The sequence below is a fragment of the Anas platyrhynchos genome, chromosome 2, assembly GCF_047663525.1.
Source record: "Anas platyrhynchos isolate ZD024472 breed Pekin duck chromosome 2, IASCAAS_PekinDuck_T2T, whole genome shotgun sequence".
Taxonomy (NCBI): domain Eukaryota; kingdom Metazoa; phylum Chordata; class Aves; order Anseriformes; family Anatidae; genus Anas; species Anas platyrhynchos.
Window position 1 is genome coordinate 108,350,745 of NC_092588.1, and position 20,688 is coordinate 108,371,432.

Here is a 20,688-nt window from a genome sequence, read left to right on the forward strand (position 1 = left end):
AAACTCCTCTGACACCTTGCTAAACACTGTAAACACACCCAAGTATATTTATATGCAACGAAAGCAATCTGAGATCAGAGCTTAAAAATAAACCAAATAGAAATTGCAGTGTGTGTGCGCAGCAGTCATACCAACCTATAGCAGGGGAATACTGTCTGTTACATTTATTTGCAATCCACAATATTAGAATATGTGGTGCAGGGGATTATGCAAAGCTTAGGTCAGATTCTTTTATTAAATAGCAGCGATGATGATTATCAGTAAAGCAACGAGACACAATCCCATATTATAGGTGAAAATCCCAGCGCTCTTTTCCAAGGGAAAGAACACATCTCGCTATCCCCATTTTCAATACACCCAGTAGAACCCCAAAATCATCATCTACCTAATTAGATCTGTTCAGGCAGGAGCCCCTCATCCTTTTCCATCCTTCCCCCAGAACCCAAGTTTTTGTTCAGTTAAAATATTTGACTAAATTCCAACCAATTACCAGACAGAGAGACGCAATTCATGTTCTGTAGGTCTTTGAAAAGCAGACGGCATTAAGTTATCACCCTGAAGGCAACAGGTATCTAAATTAGCTATGGGGAAATGTGCATAAATGCATAACGTAAGACGCAAGAGTAAGAAAAAAAAGTAAGAGGTAAGTGTAAGAAAAAAAAAGACTTCTTAGTTTCTTATATGCGTATTGGTGGATCTCTCTCTTAAATCCTCTTGTGTGATTAAAGAAAGATTTCAGGTTTTCCGTGAAAAACTCAGGGCTTTTAACATGATTTTAATGTATTTTTTTTTAAAGCTTCTTAATTTGCATGCCCAAATCAAGTGATTTAAAACAGAATTCAGTGGTTTCTTTGATGCAGTGCTGAACAATGCCGAATACCAAGCCTCATAGCAAAAAGAAAATAGCATCATTCACCAAAAATAAAAAAAAATAAAAATGAAAAATGCATTTGCTTGCAGTCAGTAAATCAGAGAATGCAGGACTTGGTGTGGGGCAAACTAGGTAGAGGAAAGCTGGTTTGCCCTAGCAGGTAGAATAAAGCAAAACCCAAACACCAAGTGACTTCTAGCTGTATATCAAAGCAGACAGGAGAAGAATGGGCAACAAATGGGAGATTTTGTGTCTATTAAAACAACATGAGTGAAATGTCAGCATTTCAGCTGCTAGTTAGCTTCCTACATGGTAGCCGGCACTAGGAAACTTGCCCACCCATGAGATCAGCAGGAAAAACAAGCTCCTGGTGCAGAGGAAGATTTGAGGAGATGAGAGCTCACAGAGGAAGTGTCCAGGTCCCACAACTACTATTGTGATAAACTAATAATGATGTATGAATAAAGCATACACGGTATTACACGCATTTCGAAACACAGAGGTTCCCCAAAGGAAGTGTTATCCAATTGTTTTTATATCCCTTGAAGACAGCTGTCTTGGCACCTAGAAAGGCATATATAAGCCAGGGGGCTGCTTCTCTGAGTAAATTTCCTTCTTGAGCCCTCAGGAGGGCTTCTAGGCAGGGCAGGATACCTCCTACTGCAAAATATCCGAGAGATATTTCTGGTCCCACCAAAGACACTTGCTGCATGGCTTGGCACTAGACCAACTGTGCAGGCCCATGTATTTTCCAACAGCAACAAATCACCCTACAACTTTGGCAGGATATCTCCAAAGGAAACAAAAGAAACCACCTATAGAGCAACTACAGCAGAGAAATTGAACTGTAACAGAGAAAACTGTGATAAAAAGGAGTTAGAAACTTTCAATAAATTGCCCAGCATAGGAGTAAGCAAATCACGCTTTATTGGCAGGTCACTGTTCAATCAGCCTTTACAAATAGCTGCATTTAATAGTTTTGTTTGCTCTCTTTTATAAATGGTAACATGAGACAGATTAATACAGTGTCTGAATTAGAGGGCTAAAAATGCTTCAGTTTGAAATATTTGGAATATTACTGGTACAGCAATACATGCAGTTACTAACTGCCGAGGAAGCCAGACCAAAAGCCAGATCAAAATAGAAAGACTACCTGTGAATTTCAAGTGTCTTTAGTTAATATGCATGCTTTCAGTCACTACATACATGACCAAAAAGTTTTATGCAATTCTGATCTACTTGTTTCTACCTCATAAAGCATTTACATTTATATCTAACCTCCTTTTAGAGCTGAACCACCTAAACAATTCCTTTAGGAGCAGAAATGCCTAAAAATGCAGCAGTGACTTCTAGTGGGTGTGTTAAATCCTTCTCAAAGTAATTCCGTTATAACTCAATTTCTGTGGTGCAATAAAGCAACAGAACTCATGTCCACAGTGAAACTGCTTTCAGGATAATATAAAATGACCTAAACCTGCTGTGTACTTGCTATCAAGAATACCTCCTTTGGAAGCTCTGAAAAAGCAAGTCTCACATTCCCCTTTCCCTGTTTTTACTCCTCAACACCATTTCAATTTTTGACTGAATCTTGAAGATCGGTGCAAAAGTACTAAATTAATTACGAGACCAATGCAGGTAGTGTTGGAAATCTCCCAAGAGTACCTGTGTTAGTGACACAGCCAATTCAATTTTGTATGTGCAGAAGTACCTGTGGTCTAAATGCCAATACTCAGAGAGGCTGCCGGGGAAAGCTGCCCATGCACAAGGCTACATCTGGATGAAGACACAGGCTCATGCATTATATAGGAAGTGCAACTGCTTCTGCACAACTCTAATAAAGGCGGTAATAAATATGAAGAAAAGTGCATCCAGAAGTGCATTTCCCCAATATGGAGAAAAAAAAAGTTTTGAGCACCAATCCACATCATATAACTCACTAATTGCTGATAGCTCCTATATTGCAATTCACCTTGGCTGGATCAAATGACCCTGAGCCGAATCTGCCATTTCTCCACCAGTTCATCCAGTCAGTCTCCTTTCTCATGCAGAAATCCTACAGAAACCACTCTGTCACTCTCACACTTAACGAAGAATAATGAAGACAAGATGCTGATGACGGTAACCAAAAGATGCATCCTTCTCTCTCCCAGCTGCAAGTCCTGGATTACTCCATTCCAGACGCTGCTATTACTTCGCAAAAAGTAGTATGAATATTTGTTTGTCAAGGCATGGAGTAGTTTTTAAATGCCAAATCGCTTGGTTGATTTGCTGTTGACTGGCCTGCAGCAGCCAGGTTGTCTCCTGTGGGTAGGCAAGGATCTGATGCGAGTTACGCGGGAAGCAGAGCGTGCTGGTTAAAGAGGGTAATTTCACTTCAAGTCAAGCCCAGAAAATACCCCCTCCCTACACACCTATAAGACCAGGACTTTGCTTGCTTTGTGGCCAAAAGCAGATACAGCCCCATAAACCTAGGCCCATTCAGGTGGAGCTATATATTTTTACCGTGTGATCACCACTGTCTAACACCACAAGGGAATTGTCTGCCGTGTAAGTCAGTCCTATGGGGTACGAAAGCCCGTGGCTAATTAGAGGGTTGAAGATGGGAAACTCCCCAGGCTTCCCTAAGCAGATCACGGCCTGGCTACAGACATCTGTCACTACGATGCGGCCCTCTTTGTCGAAGGCCACGGCCGTGGTGTATATTTTGGAGGGGAAGAAGAGGTTGAGGCCAAAGCTATCCATCTGTCCCACCAGATCCATGTCCGCGCTGAATATCTTTATCCGGGTGCTGCTGCCCTTGGGCCCCCTGGCCTTCAGGTGCTCCACCACCACCACCGCCCCCGAGCTCCGGCAGACCGCCACCGCTCTGGGGCTGCTTAACTTGGCCCGCAGCACCTGGCACTTCTTCAGCTCGCCCTTCCCGTAGTCGGCCGTCAGGCGGTACAGCACCCCTGCCTCCGCATCCGCCAGGATCACGTCGCTCTCCGGGGTGGCGTCCAAGCCCCAGGGCAGGCAGAAGCCCTCTCGCACCGCCAGCACCCCACGTCCCTCCCAGTCGAAAGCCTTCACCGCCCGGTCCCCGCCGTCGCTGACCACCACGTGCCCGTCGGCCGTGACGGCCACGTCCAGCGGGTACTTGACGTCGCAGCCCGCCTCGCCGCGCTCCCCGAAGCGCTGCAGGCAGGACCCGCTGGGCCCATAGACGTGGATCCTCTTCTTGCCGTCGTGGGCCACCGCCAAGCGCCCCGACTTGGGGCACGCCGCCACCCCCGTGGGGTTGACCAGAGCTCCCCAGCCGCCCAGGGCCAGCCGCAGCGCCGGGGCCCCGCTGCTGGCAGCCGGGAGGATGCCACAAGCCGGGCCCAGCACCTCGAGCAGCTGCAGCAGCGGCAGGCAGTCGCTGGTGTCCGCGGGCCCGCAGACCCGCCGGCAGAACGGGCACTCCAGCCGGCCCCGGCCGCCCAGGGCGCTCAGGCAGCCCCGGCAGAGGACGTGGCCGCAGGGCAGGTTGCGGGGCCGCCGCTGCCCGCCGGGGCCGTAGGGCTCGAAGCACACCCGGCACTCCAGCAGGCCCAGCTCCGCCTCGCCCGCCTCCCCCGCCGCCGCCATGCCGGGGCTGTGCGGCCGGGCGGCCGCCCCCTGCGGGCGGGCGGCGGAGGGACGCGGCCCCGCCGCCTCCACGCCTCCCCCGGCTGATCCCTGAGGCGATGGCGGGCACCGGCCGCCAGCCCTCAGCCCTCAGCCCCCAGCCCTCAGCCCTCAGCTCTCAGCCTCCCCGCCCGCCGCGCCGAGGTGTTTTGAGGGTCGCCGGGGAGCCCCAGTTTTGGGAGGGAGTGTTTCTGTGCTCCCGTTCCATACAAAAAGTCTCTGTTAAAAGCACAATAAAATCGAATTATACACGTAAAACATGCGTCAGATTCATCTGTGCGTCCAGCTATCGAGTTACCTCAGGGCTGATGGTGCCGTTCGTGCCTCTGTCAGGGTGAGGAAGCAGTCGCCCCTGCACGCGATTCCCCTTGCTGCTCTGGGAAGCCTTTGAAAATGTGAGGGAAATATTTATTTTATTTTACTTTATTTTGCTTTATTTTACTTTATTTTACTTTATATAAAAGTGCTGGCAGCCACTTTTCCCTCTCACACCTACACACAGCACGGACAGCATGTGCTCTTTTACCAGGACACCCCGTCAGCACGACCGAGCCCTCGTTCCTGGATCCCTGTGCAGGACCCCAGGGTCAGCACCATCGAGCACCTGGGACAGCTGCAACGCCTCCCCAAACCTGAGATCAGTTTTAACAGCTCTCAGAAAGAGAGGAGATGCTTTAACCTGGTAGCTGCCGAACTGTGCTGAAGTGAAAATGTCCAAAGTCAGCAGCTCCCAACTTACACCGGCTCACAGGCTACGAGAAGGTAGCACCATAAGCGTCATTGTCATCTCTTTCTTCTCTGGTGACCTGGCGCTGAAGCAGCTCCCAGTGGCTGTGAGCAATATCGAGAGCTGTGGGCTGGGGGAGAGACGGTAGGTTGGGGACAGCTGTGCTGAAATCATCAGACCCACATGCAGCTCTAGGACTGCAACATTAAAAATGCACGTAGCTTTTCCTCTCGTTCTAGTCTTAATAAATGGCAACATACTACTTTGCAATCATATATTTCTTTTTTATTTTTTATTTTTTTTTAATAAGCCACCAAGGCCAGGGCAAAGAGCTTTCAGAGTCCCCATTTCTGTAATTTAAAAAATTGCAATATTACCCCTATGGCAAAGATCAAAGACCTGCAAAGAAGGGTTTGTGTTCGGCTAACCACGCAGAAGCCCCACAGGCTTTCTCTGACCCCTCTTGCCCTACAGCCCCCTGCCAGTTTGCCTGCTGGTCGCTGTGCTCTGGAGGAGGCAGCAGCATACAAGTGACCACAGGAACATTTTCTTCGTGGACTCTCTCCTTCATTGTCAGCCATTTACTTCCCTCTTCTCTTCGCTACTCGATTACTGTTCCCCCGTGGTGGCTGCTGCCTGCTCGTTGCCAGCTTGTCTCTCAACCTGTAATCGTAACGGGGACAGAGAGCAGCAAAACGTGCCAGCTGCCCGCCTCTCTTGCCCAGCTGCCCTCGCTGGTGCAAGGCGAGCAGCATTTGAAGAGCAGCTGCCATTACTCCAGGGCCACGAGTCTCCAAAGAGGACCTGCAGAGCTACACACAGGCAGCAGCTACTGGCAGCCACAGAGAAGGGACCTCATTTATTTATTTTTTTATCCTAACTATTTGAATTGCTGCAAAAGAAACACTCAAAAAACAATTGCTTGTGTGTGAAGTTTAAGAAAAGCTATGCACATCTTAAGGTAGTGAAGTCAGTTATGGAGGAGAGTTGCCTTTGAAAGCAAAATCAAACTGAAGATGTCTCTCAGACATTTTTCTGTACACTGAAGCCTGCTTTAAGAGTGTCCCGAAACGTGTCTCATTTTAAAAAGTGAGATAAAAATGAAAGCTAGATGGGAGGTAAGTTGTTTTAATGGATTTTAATCAAGCTACAAACTTTAGTATATACAGAACCTCCAGAAAATAATCCAGTCCCCATCGCCTGTGTCTTTCTGAGAAGTCACTGACTTTTTCGAGAAGCTTAATTTCACAGTGGTTGCCTGAAAAGGAGCAAAGAGTAACAAATTACTGAATGGTAAGTCAGCGAAGAAAACAAACTGGCAGAAGACAAAATCTTATGTACAGATGTCCCTAACTGTGTGACACAAATGCACTGAGGAAAACTTATCCCATTGCAAAAGAGACCAATAAAACTGTCCTTGCCAATGACTCACTGTGTACGGACACTACAGAGGTCTCGTAAAGATGTAAGATTAAAAGAAGTGCAATAGCAAAGCATATCATAAGCAATACTGAAAATTCCCTGACACAACTCTGATATATATATATTAATGGATTTGAGTTGCACATCTAGCATTTCTACAGCAGGACATTTTACTTTTCTTCTTTGGCTACAGAAATACAGCAGAAGCTTTGGAACTAATATGCAAAGGCCTTGCATTAAAACCAGGGTAGAGGTGATGAGGTGCAAAGAAAGATGAAACTGTCAAATACGAGAAAGACTGAAGCCATGAGACCACAGCATGCAGTCTGAATCCTGGGGGAATGAAAAGAAGTCATGGGGAGAAAAGAGACAGCGACTGCATCTAGGGTTTTCCTTGTATTTTTTGAAAATGTGGGAATTTGTGTTAATAGCAAAAACCTTGTGGCAAAGTGATTTTTATTTCCCTCATTGTTCTTCCATGACTCCATCTCTTATCTAAGTAGCAAACACATAACTTGGTCACTCGCTGCAGAGACAGAAGCACACAAACCTATTTTTGTGTTTTGGAAAACATCCTGGGGGTGAGCTGAAACATGACTTACCAAACAAGCTTTTAACTTCAGATTCAGGAACGTAGAACGGTGGGCCTGGAAAGGAAACGGTGAAGCTAATCAGAGAGGAGACAAATTTTTGTACTGCGACAGAAGAGCCAGAGCCAGCTGTAGCCCCTGTGTGCAGTACCACCTGCAGGAACCAGAAACACCACATAGGAGAACTGGAGGCACCCTGGTGGACCCCCTGGCAGCTTCAGGTGCTGCTGCTGCAGCAAAATCTCTAGGCTGCAGCCAAGGCAGCCACGTTGTCAGAAGAGGGAAGGTCACAAACACACCATGGATACAACCACTCTCACTGCCGTGTGTGAATCGGGCCAATAATCCCTTTATAGTGCAACGGCATAATTAAAGCTAAAAGCTGAATAGTGAGAGGGAGAGCAGTGAATTAGGCTATTGTGGCTAATGACAACAAGACCTTCTCTCTGAAGGGTAATTATGCTGAAGAGATCAAAAGCAGCAAGAAATCTATCTTTTGTGAATTTGTGATTAAAATGATAACAATAATATAATAAAAACTAAACTTTGGCATGTAATAAAAGTTATAATAAGGAAAAACACTTCATGGTAGTACAGAATTTCACCTCTTCCAGGCATATGCAGACCACGTTTGCAGACCATGTTTGTTAAAAAAGCTGAGGAAGATCCTGATATATATCTAACACATCTTTACACAATTCTTGTTAATGCAAAACCAAAACATGAACAGTGCAAAGTTCTCACCTTTGTGTTTGTTTGGATCATATAAAACAGTAACAAGGAGATAAGAAGAATTTTTCTCCATTAGGGAGATCATCAGACTGGCATAGCTAAAAGGAAATAGCGATGCTTTATTATTTTGGAACTGCACAAACATTGAAGCACAGCATTCAAAATATTCACCAAAGAAAGTAACATGTAGTCCTGTGTGGAGACAAGTCAAACTGATCCACACAGAAACTCAGCAGAGATAAACGAGCATGAAATTCATGAAACATCTCAAAGAAAGGTTTCTGGACGCTTTGATAAAAAAGCTTTTCTTATTTCTCATGTTCTTCTCAAAACCAACACCGTATTCATCCGTCACAGTCTAGAACACAGTACAGAACACAGGACTGATTTATGAAATTATTTGAATTCAGAATGAAATTATTTGGATTCACGTATCTAATTCAAAAATCCTGGGAGCAGGGTCAAACTACGTTTGGGTTGGCTGCAGGCAAGAATGAAAAATTGGAGCAAAGAGAAGTGAGGGGAAGATGAAGAGAGGGAAGAGACGCAGATGGGGTGAAAAGGAAATAATAACATTCAGATGACACTTGCAGCTCTGCTGCTTCTGGGTTGCACCAAACCACATATTTTCCCACCAAGAGGTAGGGCCGCTTCCTGAAGGAAGCTCACAAATCTAGAGCACCGCGCTCTGCAGCTGCGGCTGATGCTTAGGGCAGAAAAAAAAAACTAGTTTAGGTTACTCTGCTCAGTGAAAGAGGGCTTCTCGACAGGTGGCAGAAGGTAACAAAATTGTGTCAGTGGATACATTAGAGGAAAGAGTAACTGCTAAGCGAATTTACTAACCGTGGTCTGTCGCATGGGTTCACAGCCACTAGAGCTCCTCTGTCCCAAACCCCATCAAACTTGCCAACAATTGCACTATAAAAAGATGAGGAAAAAGGCTTAAAAATACTGACAAGGCACCTTCATCCTTACTCAGATACTTCTGAGCAGTCGGCAGCAGTCTCCAGCTGGCTGTGCAGACCCGATTTGTTGTTAGGATCCAGCCTTCTCACAACCCAGAACATTATGAACTGGGTGGCAAGAAGCCCTCTGGTGTGGTCCTGCCATGGTAGATAGCATGGGGTGCTGGAATTGCTTGGTATTTCCCCATTTCCAGGGTGTGCTGAGACGAGGCAGGGGGAAGAAACACTTTTTAAACACTTTTGGGATACCAGTCTGATGTTTTTGCAGTCACAACGTGCCATGACCCCTGAGGCAGCACCGACATACGTTTGGGACATCGTTAACTCACGAATTCCTTCTAGGACCTACACATGATTTTAAACACAGGGTAAGGAAGGCACCTCACTGCTTTAGGATTGCTGAGCACAGCACACTCAGTAACTTTAAGCACCCCAATCCCCAGCCACGTGCTCAGGACAGTTAGCCTCAGTCTGCAATTTGTTCAATCTTATTAAAGTGAAGTTACTGTGGTACTTGCCTCAGTCTAACACTGTGACAGACATCATTTTTGCTCCTGAATGTTCTGGCAGACGGCTTCACTGACTACCTAAAGCCTGCAAGCAGCCCAGACTGTTGGAAAATGCCTTTATTCATGGGTGTTAAGAGCAGTCAGGGTGACACTAGAGATGAGGATGTTTACAGGCAGGAAAAGCCTTGTTTCTGGTAATTATTAAACCAGGAAATTAGAGAGCAAAGTAATAATAAAATAAGTTGCATAATTTTAAAGGAAGTCTGAAATACGTTTACTTACTGAGGAAAAAAAAAAAAAAAAGTCTGCAATACCTTTCTGCCTACTGGGAGAGTGTCTGAGTCCAATTGCATCACCTCTGTCTTCACTTCTCCCTGCCCTGCTGCTCGTTTCTTTGCAATGGCATCGCTGAGTTTCTGGCGTCTAACCCAGAAGCTGAGCCTGTACTTCCCGCTCTGCTGCGATGAGACACGATAACGCTGCAGATTCCTGACTCCTCTTAGAGCTTGCCAAGACCAAGCACCTAATTTAAATAAGCAGCATCTTATAAGAAAGGAGGGTTTTAAAGAGACAGCTAAACAGGCAGTGGGGATGAGGGGGCAGGTGACAAACTTCATTTTCTGACACTTGCAGGCTGTTCTCTCTGCATAGACGAGTCTGCTGCAAGACCTCAGGAAAACCCCTGCCATTTTTTTCCACCTCTTTTTTCTTTCCACCTCCCATCTGGTCTAACTGGAACGGTGGCGGTGGCTCCACACAGGCATTGCCATTGCAGGTACTTTGCTCCCCATGGATTTCACCAGGGACTGCAGACATCGCAGGCTGTGGGCAGCCCCATGCTGCAGCCTTTCCCTGGTGCCCAGATCCCAGGAGCTCCTGCACATCTGGGTGCTCCCTGCCTGCCTCTACATCCCATTTGCTTCCGAGGAGAACCAAGCCAGGAGAAAATGGAAGAAAGGTACACGGCTTCCTTTCATCCTGATTCCATCAGGATGAAGCTAAGCTATTAGGAAGCAGTCCTTTTGAATCTACCTTTCACTGTACCAGACTTCAGCCTCACTTTATCTCCTGCTATAAGTTTATACGACATGCAGCATGAGAGATGGCAGTCTAGATACTACTACGATTAATAGAAATTAACATCTAAAACAGCAATTCACATATCCACACAAATCCTACTTCTTTTTGGTAATGACGTTGTGAATTGCTATCCCTGCACACGTTTAGTAGTTTCGGTTAAAGCAATTTTTATTTATAGTCTGGTAGCTATAATTGTATTAGGACGTAAGATGATTGTGTAACATAACTGTTTAACACACCTCCCAGAGTTCCCACAAAGAGCAGTAATTCCTGTTACTCTTTAACCAGCAAGAGCCTTTGAAATGTCTCATTCTGACAAAGGTCACAAGTAGATCTGAGTTTTCCCCTAATGAATGCTAGGCGAGGAGATCAAAAGGATTTGTTTGCAGGCCAGCCTCGGCAAGAGAGAAATAAGTTTAATTTCCATAATTACTGGGTAATTAATCAAATGTCTGTACATAGAAACTAGAACTGTGTGTGCATTTTTGTAGTCACAGGTATCTGCTGACTGCTGTAGGGAACGAGGTTTGTACATTTGTCAGAGCAGCACCCAGCACAGAACCACGCATCCAGAACACGTACCTGCCAGTTTGTTTTGTGAGTGACAAACCCATCTACTGGGCCCATTAACAGCAACTGAAGTTTTCACTAGTTACCTATTTTCGGTTTACTTCGTAGTATCATTCCACCGCATTACGATGGAAGTTAGAGATTTTACCACGCTACCAGCTACCGAACTTAGAACCAAAATTTTCAAAAACTGCAGGTGAGAAGCTCGAGCAGTCCCTGGGCAGCTTGTCAGCTCGCAGCTAGAGGGGCTTCTAGGACTCCACACAGCAAGAAGCTACATCACGGGGGAAAGGTGAGGAGGAAACCAGGCAGTATCTACAAAGTCACTTTCATATACTGCCCATCCATTCCAAAGTGTTCATTTTTGCAAGACTCCTTTTATCCACACTCTGAACCAAACAGCTGCAACAGCAGAAGTCTTAGCATCTCTATTCTCTAGAGGACTTTGGTCTCCAGTAATGAATACAAAGGGGACCATTAAGCAAGCACTGTGTTCTTGTGTCCTAAGCGACCTATTATTCCTGTACATGTTGACTCTCTGAAAAGCCCATCCACATAAAGATCAAGACTTGACCTCCTCCTCCTAATTGAACAGCCAGGGAACAAATTGTTACTGACAGTTGTTTGTATGAACACACATAACCTCACCAAAACCTTAAACTCTAGGGTAAATTGTGTCAGAGTAAGAAATACAAGAGGAAGGAACTACAGTAGAGGACACTGGGCATCTTCAGCTTCCTTCAAGATACATTTCAAAACGAGAAGCATCACTTTCTTGCATGCTCTCCAATCTCCAGCTACCCCAGCACTGATGTAGGTCTGGGGACATTTCAGGACAGGCTTACACATGCCTATTGTGAACATCTTCTGGGGACAAATAAACCAGATGCATTACTGTCCAAGGCAGAGTCTTCTATGCTAGAGGCCATGACAGTCTCTGTACAACTCTGTGTAATCTCTGCAAAATTCCCCACCAGCTGACAGCTGAGCAGGAAGTCAGGTGCAAAACCACCCCAAGACCTGAGAAGTGACTTTGAGGCCACAGAGAACAGTGGGCTGAAATATTTTTCTGGAGACAGTAGCGTGGACTGTGCTGAAATATTTTGCATTTTCCATTGGGTCTTGTAACTGATAAAGAACGAATAAGAAATAAGGACATTTTAGCACTAAAATCCTTCAGAAGATATCTGTAAGTTGAGCCATATTTGTAAAGGCACGTGATTGACAATATTTTAAAAGGGACATAAATTGGAAGGATGTTAAGTATTTTAAACCCATTGAGAAAAGTATAAGTAAAGCATGGTGCACATAACCAATGGGTACAGCTTACTCATGAATATGTTAATCAAATAATTTTGGGGAAAAATATATTTAGTACTTAGTTACAGGAAAAGCTGTCTAAGACAACACCTCTGGTATATTCTCTTCACTTTCACTAAGCTACTCTGAGTAAGGGATTGTGCTAGGATTTTGCCTTGTAGAATCAATCAATAATATTGAATGCAATTTGTTTTTACTGCAAAAGCAAACGTGGTTTCCTATAACTTTTAGATGACAGCTTAGACAAGCCCGTTTAAAGATATTTAGCTGCCATCTTTACCTAATGGTCAACAGCAGGGGTAATTTTTGTTGGATATTGGCTATTCACATTTCTCACACAAGTTAATAAGATTTTTCTTGAGAGGATCTGGTTCAAATAAAATAATTTGACAGTATGAACATGTTTGACTATAGGAAATTGTAGGACACACTGTGGACTCCTACCTGGACAAATCATAAATACTGCAGCAGTACAGACAAATGTTTCCAGAGGTACTCTAGGATGAAAAGAGAGAAAAAATATTCATCAACAAACTACATCTTTAAATATACACTTAGGTGTCATGAAGAAAAAAATATTATGTATTTATTTATTTTAAACCAAGGTACACCTCCTGTTCCCTTCCATAGAGGTTCTGATCTATCAAGGCATGTGACTGTCCAATTTTGAAATATGCTATCCTCTGAACTTCATATTCAGGCCTTCCAAAGTTATGTGAAAAGAAAGACAAAGTAATAAGCTCAAAACAAGAACTTCTTGCAAAACTACAACCCAGTGTTTCTTTTCAGACCTCATTAGGAGAAATGAACAACTACCAGCAAGACAGTGGCATAAAAGCAGAAGGACTTGTTTGCTCAGTTATGCCTGCATTGCGTGGCTGACCACACCAGACCGTTTGGCAACGCAGGAAACCTACCTGCAACTTCTTTGCTCCCGCAATCCCTGGGACTGGCTCCTCACAATAAGATAGACCCTGGTCTGCAAAAAACTCCTTCAGCGCTTGCTCGCTGATGTCCACTCCGACGATGCTGTGTCCCAGGTCAGCCAGCCTGCACGCAGCAGAGAGGTCCCAGGTTTACTGAGGCCCACAGCTCAGGCCGTTACTGTATGTGCACCTCAATATGTATTTGCTAGAGAAATGCTCGCTCAAGCTTGGTTCTAGTATGCACTGGTGTGTCTCCTCTTTCTGGAGTTTCCACGTTATTGAACACCACCCCTGCACGATCAGAGTTTAAGGTAGCACCCCTCAGCATGCAGCTGATGAGGACTCACAGGCTTTATTTATATCCCATTGCTTAATCATTGCTTTCTATGAGCACAGTGGAAAGGAAGACTGCCCTGGCAGTGGCGCTCAGTGAGACAAGGCAGCAGGGTGAGGGTCCTCACTGAGGCAGTGGCATGCCTCGGGGCCTGTGGCCAGCTTAGGAACCCATCACCATGACCAGTCGTGGTCACTGGGGCTAACTGGGGGGTGCAGATCAGTTGGGGTGGGTTTGGCTCATGTCCCTTACCCCCAGGGAGCAGCACAGGCTTACACAGCCCCTAATAATAAATTATAACCCAGCCAAAAACTAGTGAAAGTAACATTAAGAAATGTAAAAAAAGTTGTATTTAGCACAAATCACCTAAACTCCTAGGTGTGACATGCCACGTGGTCCCATGAGCACGTACTCTGGCACAGCCAGGCTCACTGGGAGCCATTTAAGCCGGCATCACCAAAAAATGAAGCAGCCATTAGGGCACAGCTTCTGCCACTCTGTCTGTCACAAATCCGGCATTCCCCAGGCTGAACTCAGGGCGGTCAGAAGGACGCCCAGGCTATTCCTCAGCCATCCCATTTACACCACTAAACCAAGTGCCACGAAATGAAACGGAGCAAGCCTCCAGTCTGCCGCCAGCTGTTGTAGGGCTGGGAATTCCCCCTCTCCCTCCCTCCCTCCCCACATCACTGAGATTTTCGCTGTTCTAACCTGTGCCGTTTCGTACCTTTTCATGTCTACTGCTTTACCGCAAAGTGGGAAAAATATCCTCAGTCCACTCCTGCCGCTTAAGAGCACATCCAGGTACTTCTCCAGCAGCCTGCGGAAGAACAGACATTTTTCACTTTGTGCTGACCCACCAAGAGCCAAGCGCTACAAGGTAACATACAAACTCCACGATGGGATACACAGCCAGTTAGGAAGGCTATTAGAAGTAAAAGCAAGAGCTGTGAACATTCAGCTTCCATTTTCTCGGAAAGTGAACTTCATTTCTGTTGAGCAAATTTGTCCTGGTTTCTGTTTGCTCACCTTCTCGGGTAAACAAACCCAACTTACCCACTTCTAAAAGGGCCGCGGCAGGCAGCTTAAACAGAACGACGAGTAAGCCCCTGGATCAATCATAGATACATGCCTCAAGTGTAAGTTTTATTGGTTACAAGACCTTACAATTAGGTTTTCTCCCAGGGCACAATAATTGCCCCAGCGCTGCTTTAGGCCCCGCTTTCATGACAGCAGCGCGGAGCCTTTGCAGCAGAGAACTTACGGCTTTTAGCCAGGTCACCTAAACTTTAAAACGTGATTTAAGGAGGAATATCTCTAAATGCAATGATTTTTTTTTCTTTTTTTCTTTTTTGCTGCCATTTTTTAACAAGTGGATGTCACAGGGTTATTTTAACGTCCAGGCAGCGCCTGTTTCCCCGCGTTTCCCTACTCAAGCCCTGCAGTTTTAGGGGGTTTTGTTGGCCCGGCCCCTCTCCCCGCTGGCCGGGGCGGGGGGCGGCGGTGCCGTACGGGTGCCCGTGCTCCTTGTGGAAGGCGGCCGCCCCCGTCTCCCACTTGTGCAGCCACTCCTGCGCCGTCAGCACCCTGTCCGCCTGGGCACGGCCGCCCTGCAGCTCGGCGGGCACGCCAGCAGCGCCGTCCATTTCCAGCGGCTGTGGGAGAAGGAGAGAAAGCAGGGTCAGCCGGCACAACACGCGAGCCCTGCTCTATTTTGCCAGAGCGCTGCGCTGCCTGCAGTGCCCCCCCAAAAGGGTCTCCAGCCCCATCCCTCCCTCCCCATCTCCCGGCTGGGGACCGGGGGCTGTGGCAGGGCCGCACCGAGCCGTGCTGGCGCCTCCCTCTCGCTGTGCTGAGCGGAAGAGGAGGAGGAGGAGGAGAGGGAGGAGGAGGAGGAGGAGGAGGAGAGGGAGGAGGATGGCGCTGGGGACGGCCGCAGCGGTGAGTGAGTGCCCCCTCTCCCCCCTCGGGCGGCGGGGCAGGTGCAGCGCGCCCCCGCCTCACCTCCTCGCCCCCCTCCATCCCTCCCTCCCTCTCCTTCTCTCTTCCTCCCTCTCCCTCTCCCCTTCCCCTTCCCTCTCCCCTCAGCTGTAGCAGGAGGCGGCGCGGACACGCGTGGATGTGGGCTCCGGCCGCTGAGGTGAGCGCCTGGCAGGGGCCGGGGCTGGGGTCGGGGCTGGGGTCGGGGCTGGGGCCGGCGCCCCGAGCTGTGTGAAGCTGTGCGCGGCCCCTCGCTCCCGTTCCCCTCTCTTCCTGTCTTTTATTTAATTTATCTCTCCTCTCTTTCCTTTTTATTATTATTATTTCTCCCCCCTCCCAAGCCAAACTTGCTGTCAACTCCCCGCGGGGCTTTCCCCTATAGGCCAGGCAGGGCGAAATGTTGCGGCGAGGGGCACGCTGTGTGTCCCCCTCTCCCCTGTCATGGGGCGCGTTTCCTCGGCCGGTAACACCATATTTATAGGGCACACAGCCAGTAAGACCACGTTTGTAGGGTTCAGACCCAGCAAGACCACATTTATAGGGCGCAGAGCCAGCAAGACCCCGCTCACAGGGCGCAGAGCCCCCGAGCTCCGTGAGGTGCGCGCTGTTTGCTCCCTCTCCAAGGAGCTGGGGGTTGTGGGGTGAGGCCGGTGGGGTCTCTGGAGGGGAATTGGGGACGAAGTGACACGCAGCTGGATAACAATGGCCTTCCTGCAGCTAGCCGGTCGCCTCCTGCCCACCTCCTCGTCCCCGGGCAGCACTGACAGCGCAGACATATTCGGGCTCCCTTACCGCCAGCCTCCGCCCTGACAAACCCGAGGCCTGCCTGAGCCTTCAACATCCTCAGAGAACTTCTTAGCGAGCCATAACTGCCTCGTTTCTCTCATTTTTTCCCCTCCCACCGTCACAAATGCAAGGAAACAGCACCGGTGTGCCTCCTGGGATCCTCACACCTCTCCTGCGACCACCTGCAGACCAGCCAGGGCCAGCAGGGAGGACAGAGCCTCTGCCCAAATGGCAACAGTATTCAGGGAAGGTTAGCTAGTGTCCACTGCCAGGAGGATACATGAAGGTGATACAAAGCCATACTGTTGTGCCCCGGACCCAGAGGGACAGCCCCAGAGGAGAACAGGCACCGTTTCCTGGGGCTTTACACAGTGCTTTGGGGAAACGTCATGCAAATGCCAGCAGTTGGCTCTCCTGTCTCTCCTTCCATCCTCATCCACCCCCACGCACAGTGGGGGAAGCTGTGGTGGAACATTGTTGGCTTTTTGGGGGAGTAAACATTGCCTTTTTTTCCTCTCTAATTATATATATAACTAGAGAGGAAAATATATAATTTCCTCTCTAATATATATATATATATATATATATATATAAATAGAAAAAAATATTAATTTTTGTATTGGTTTGTCCAAACTCATTTCTCTTCTCACATATATTGTGTTAATCTTCCCTTCCCTTCTGCACCCAAATCAATTCCCTCTGTCTTGAGGGCAGAATAAAGCAGTGACTTACTTGGTTTATGTCAGCTTCATTTGAAACTTCGTAAAGATGCTCGTTCTGTCCTCCTGCTACCTTTACTTCTGGCAAAATTCATGAATGTAGCTACTGCTAGCACATCCCAGCTTGAACAAGGAGGATGCGGCCTGGAACAACAGGGAGAATTGAGAAATTCCAGAAAATATTAAAAAAATTAAAAAATAAAAATTGCAACCTAGTCCCTACTGCAACAAGATAACCTTCGTGACTCAGTGCTGTAGTACCAGGGTTTTATTTCCATTTCCTTTATGTGTGGTGGAGTGCATTTAGATTTAATTCTTCCTCCAGGTTCTCCTTATTTTATTTTATCCCCTGCAAAAAGAACGCCTTTGATAATACCATTTTAAATGTGCTTTCATATCTCTGGCATGCTTTCTCACACTACATGCTTTCCAGCTTGCATGATGAATTATGGTCTTCCTGTTCCCACCAATGTAGTTAAAGACAAGTATAGATCTATCTCGTGGTGTTAAACTTTTTTTCTCCCAAAGTATGTTTAATAACTAAGTTTGCGATATTCCAGTTGCCTAAAATTGCAATGCAAATGCAGCTGTTTAGGCTTTGCATTCTGATGCCTTTTTACAGGAGGGTGTGAGACAGGAGAGTCTAGGAAATGGTATTTCACTTGGCATTAAACATCTCTTGATCAGGCTGTTTGGAAAAGTGCTTTGCAGTGCAAATCTCTTGCCACCGATAAATCAGTAGTTAGTAGGAAGTGCATTGTGGAGACTGGTATTTCAAAGCTTGCATTATGGACTGATGTCTATTCACTTTGCCAACCCTAATTCCAGTCCAGATCTTGACGTAAAGCAAACACAAATCAGATTATTGAAATCCAGGGTATGCTGATCTGGAATAGCCTGTCAGGATGTACTCCAGGATCTAATCTTAACTCTGAATTTAGTTTAAAATAAGATTGTTGTTCCTTTCCTCATGGTGCCTCGTTCTCCTTTCTCCCCTGAACTGATAGCCGAGCTAAACAGATTTCTGTCTAGGTAACTCTGACTGAAGTAGCATTCTAAGAGTGGCTGTACTGTCCAGGTGATTAGACAGCTCTGCAAATTTGATAAATTTAATTTTTTTTTTTTCCTTAACTGTTGCTTTTTTTTTTTTTTTCTTTTCCCCCCAGGTCTAATAGTACAATGTCAACTGGAAGGGTACGAACAAAGAAGAAGACATGTTCTTCAGACCAGTCTCCAGACAACCTTCCTCTGAGGAGTTCTGGAAGACAGGTATTTATAACAATTTAAAAACACATCGTTATTTTATTTTATTTTATTTTATTTTATTTTATTTTATTTTATTTTATTTTATTTTATTTTATTTTTTCCCTGTTTATGTTTATAAAGAAAGAATGCTTTACTGTGGATCATCTCAGAGTATTTATCCAGGGAGAGGGAGAATTTGTTAACTCTGTGAAGAAATAGTCAAAGCTCCTTATTTATGAAGAGTATTCAGAAAAGAGGAATGCTCTCTGTAACTAGTAAATTCTTGATGTGTTAAAAATACAATCCGAGTTTTCTGTGCAGCCAAACAAGGCTGTCTGCCAATCGAGACTGAGACCTAAAACAACACAATACGCAGTACCTTTGAGGCCTAGAAGAGGCATATGGTACACAGCTTTGTATCTGGAGTCATCCCCCCCACGGCCCTAATATTTTATTTGATGTGCAGAGAAGATTGCCACTAATTAATATCAATAAGTATATGAAAAAGAGATTTTTCTGAAGGAGAAATAGAAGGAACGCCTGAGGCCTTACTCATTAGCATGTGATGGAGCTTAAACTATGATTTGAACTGGAATCTTTGCTTATAATTTCTTCAGTGGCATCAGTTAAGGTAGGGCAAGGCATTTTTAGCTTTAAATGATATTTCCATCCATACTCTTTTTTTTTTTTTTTTTGGTAGAAAAGCTGACCTACTTTGACAGCTGTTTCATGCTGCAGCTACTTCACAATGGATTAGAAAGTTTTGTTTGTATCATTTTAAACTTTCAATGCTATGCCACAACCTGCAAAGCTATCTGAACACCACTGTGTGTAAAACGCAACCGTGTCATTTCTGGTCAGATTTCAGCTATTCTTTATTAGGTGAAGAAGAAAGCGGCTGAGGCAGCAGATGATGACGACGACGCGTCAGAGAAGAAATATAGGAAGTGTGAAAAAGCTGGATGCACCGCAACATGTCCCGTTTGCTTTGCCAGTGCAGCTGAAAGGTTTGTTCCTTTTTAATTTGATTTTTCATAGACTTCTCTAAAGTTGCAGCTGAAATTTGGAATTTTAACTGCATTCTGAAAAATCCCTTCATTTTTAAATGTAGAGAGAAAATTGAATGGTAGTAAGATGAAACTTAAGATGCCAGGGAAGTGTCACAGTTATCCTTTTGTGGATACATTTCTTCTGCACAAGTTACTAAATCTGATACAGCGTGTCTTTAGCATAGATTAAGCTTATTGATGCTATTAAGGGTGTCTTCTGGAACACACCTTGCTTCTGTGAAACTGAGAGCATGCAAGGGTAGCCTGAGGAAGCTAAACGTGCTTTCGAGATGGAAAATGAAACCATCATGTACTGCAGAAATTTCTTGGAATGTTTTTGCAGTCTGAAGTGAGAGTCTCAGCTTCGCGTTTTAGGTCTTGGGAGACAATCGTGCTTATTTGAACTCTTTGTTCTCAAGTCGTTCATGACTTTTGGACAGTCCTTTTGCATTCTCACCCTGGAGATGCATCTTGTCAGTACTCTGCATTCAGTGTCTGCAATGAGAAAGATATTAGATATCATTATGCAGTAGGCAGACTGTAATTACATGGCATCATCCCCTCCCTAGCTAATTGGGGCAAACTTTCCTTGTTTCATTTGTTCTTCAATTATGTAAAATAATTCAGACACCTGAGAAACACCTGAGAAATCTGTGTTGGTGATTTATTTTTTATTTAGGAAACAACAGTTATTGCACAGTCATGTTTCTGAAGTGTTACTTTAATGTGGTAGATAAATATTTTTCCCCTAGAATATGTGCTTTCAGTATCATTTATTTGTCATGAGATTTCATTTCTAGCTATTTCAGTTTGTAGCTTAGGCCACTGTTTTTTACCTCATGAGTTTGTCTTGAATTATTTCATTGAGTTTAATGAGAGTTTTCTAAGTGAAGAGTGATCACTTTGTGTAATTAATATAATCTTTTGCTAATGGATATTTCTTTCTGAGAATGTATCAGGAATACATGCCCAGAATGTGTAACGGATTCCTCAGGGTTTTCTCTCTTTGGGTTAAAATTGCAGCCAATTTGGTCACGTTAAAAAAAAAAACAGGCAACATCTGTTTTGCATTCAGATTTGCATGTATAGTTCTGTCAGCTGTTCTGGGGACTAGATGTTGTAATCACTTATGAATCGATCGATTACCCATACACGAAAAACACTCATTGAAATGACTTCCTCTCACCCCTGCACTAATATCAGAATGAAATAAAA

The 20,688-nt window shown here is 45.5% G+C and overlaps 3 protein-coding genes across 6 annotated transcripts in view; 1 reads left to right on the top strand and 2 right to left on the bottom strand.

The window, feature by feature from the left end:
* Window positions 1-1,775: 1,775 nt before the first annotated feature.
* Window positions 1,776-4,534, bottom strand: NHLRC1 (NHL repeat containing E3 ubiquitin protein ligase 1). The gene has a single exon (XM_005023719.4). The coding sequence runs from the start codon at window positions 4,478-4,480 to the stop codon at window positions 3,350-3,352; it is 1,131 nt and encodes a 376-aa protein (XP_005023776.4). The 5' UTR covers window positions 4,481-4,534; the 3' UTR covers window positions 1,776-3,349.
* Window positions 4,535-6,358: 1,824 nt separating this feature from the next.
* TPMT (thiopurine S-methyltransferase) lies at window positions 6,359-15,731 on the bottom strand. 2 transcript variants are annotated; one of them, XM_021275223.4, is made up of 9 exons: window positions 15,516-15,731; window positions 15,207-15,349; window positions 14,422-14,514; window positions 13,352-13,484; window positions 12,879-12,931; window positions 8,834-8,908; window positions 8,003-8,088; window positions 7,271-7,315; window positions 6,359-6,504 (listed from the first exon to the last, which is right to left on the bottom strand). In XM_021275223.4, the coding sequence occupies exons 1-9, from the start codon at window positions 15,714-15,716 to the stop codon at window positions 6,389-6,391; spliced, it is 945 nt and encodes a 314-aa protein (XP_021130898.3). In that variant the 5' UTR covers window positions 15,717-15,731; the 3' UTR covers window positions 6,359-6,388. The 2 variants fall into 2 exon arrangements, with proteins under 2 accessions (XP_021130898.3, XP_071889432.1); XM_072033331.1 differs by having other exon boundaries at window positions 15,493-15,536.
* KDM1B (lysine demethylase 1B) overlaps window positions 15,541-20,688 on the top strand; it is a 28,796-nt gene continuing 23,648 nt past the window's right edge. The window contains exons 1-4 of one of the 3 annotated variants that reach the window (XM_038174019.2): window positions 15,542-15,635; window positions 15,783-15,834; window positions 18,346-18,448; window positions 19,307-19,431. In XM_038174019.2, coding sequence (XP_038029947.1) covers window positions 18,359-18,448; window positions 19,307-19,431 — 215 coding nt within the window. In that variant the 5' untranslated portion in view covers window positions 15,542-15,635; window positions 15,783-15,834; window positions 18,346-18,358. Of the gene's footprint in view, window positions 15,640-15,782; window positions 15,835-18,345; window positions 18,449-19,306; window positions 19,432-20,688 lie in introns of all 3 variants that reach the window. The other 2 variants (XM_038174018.2, XM_038174020.2) reach the window with 2 other exon arrangements.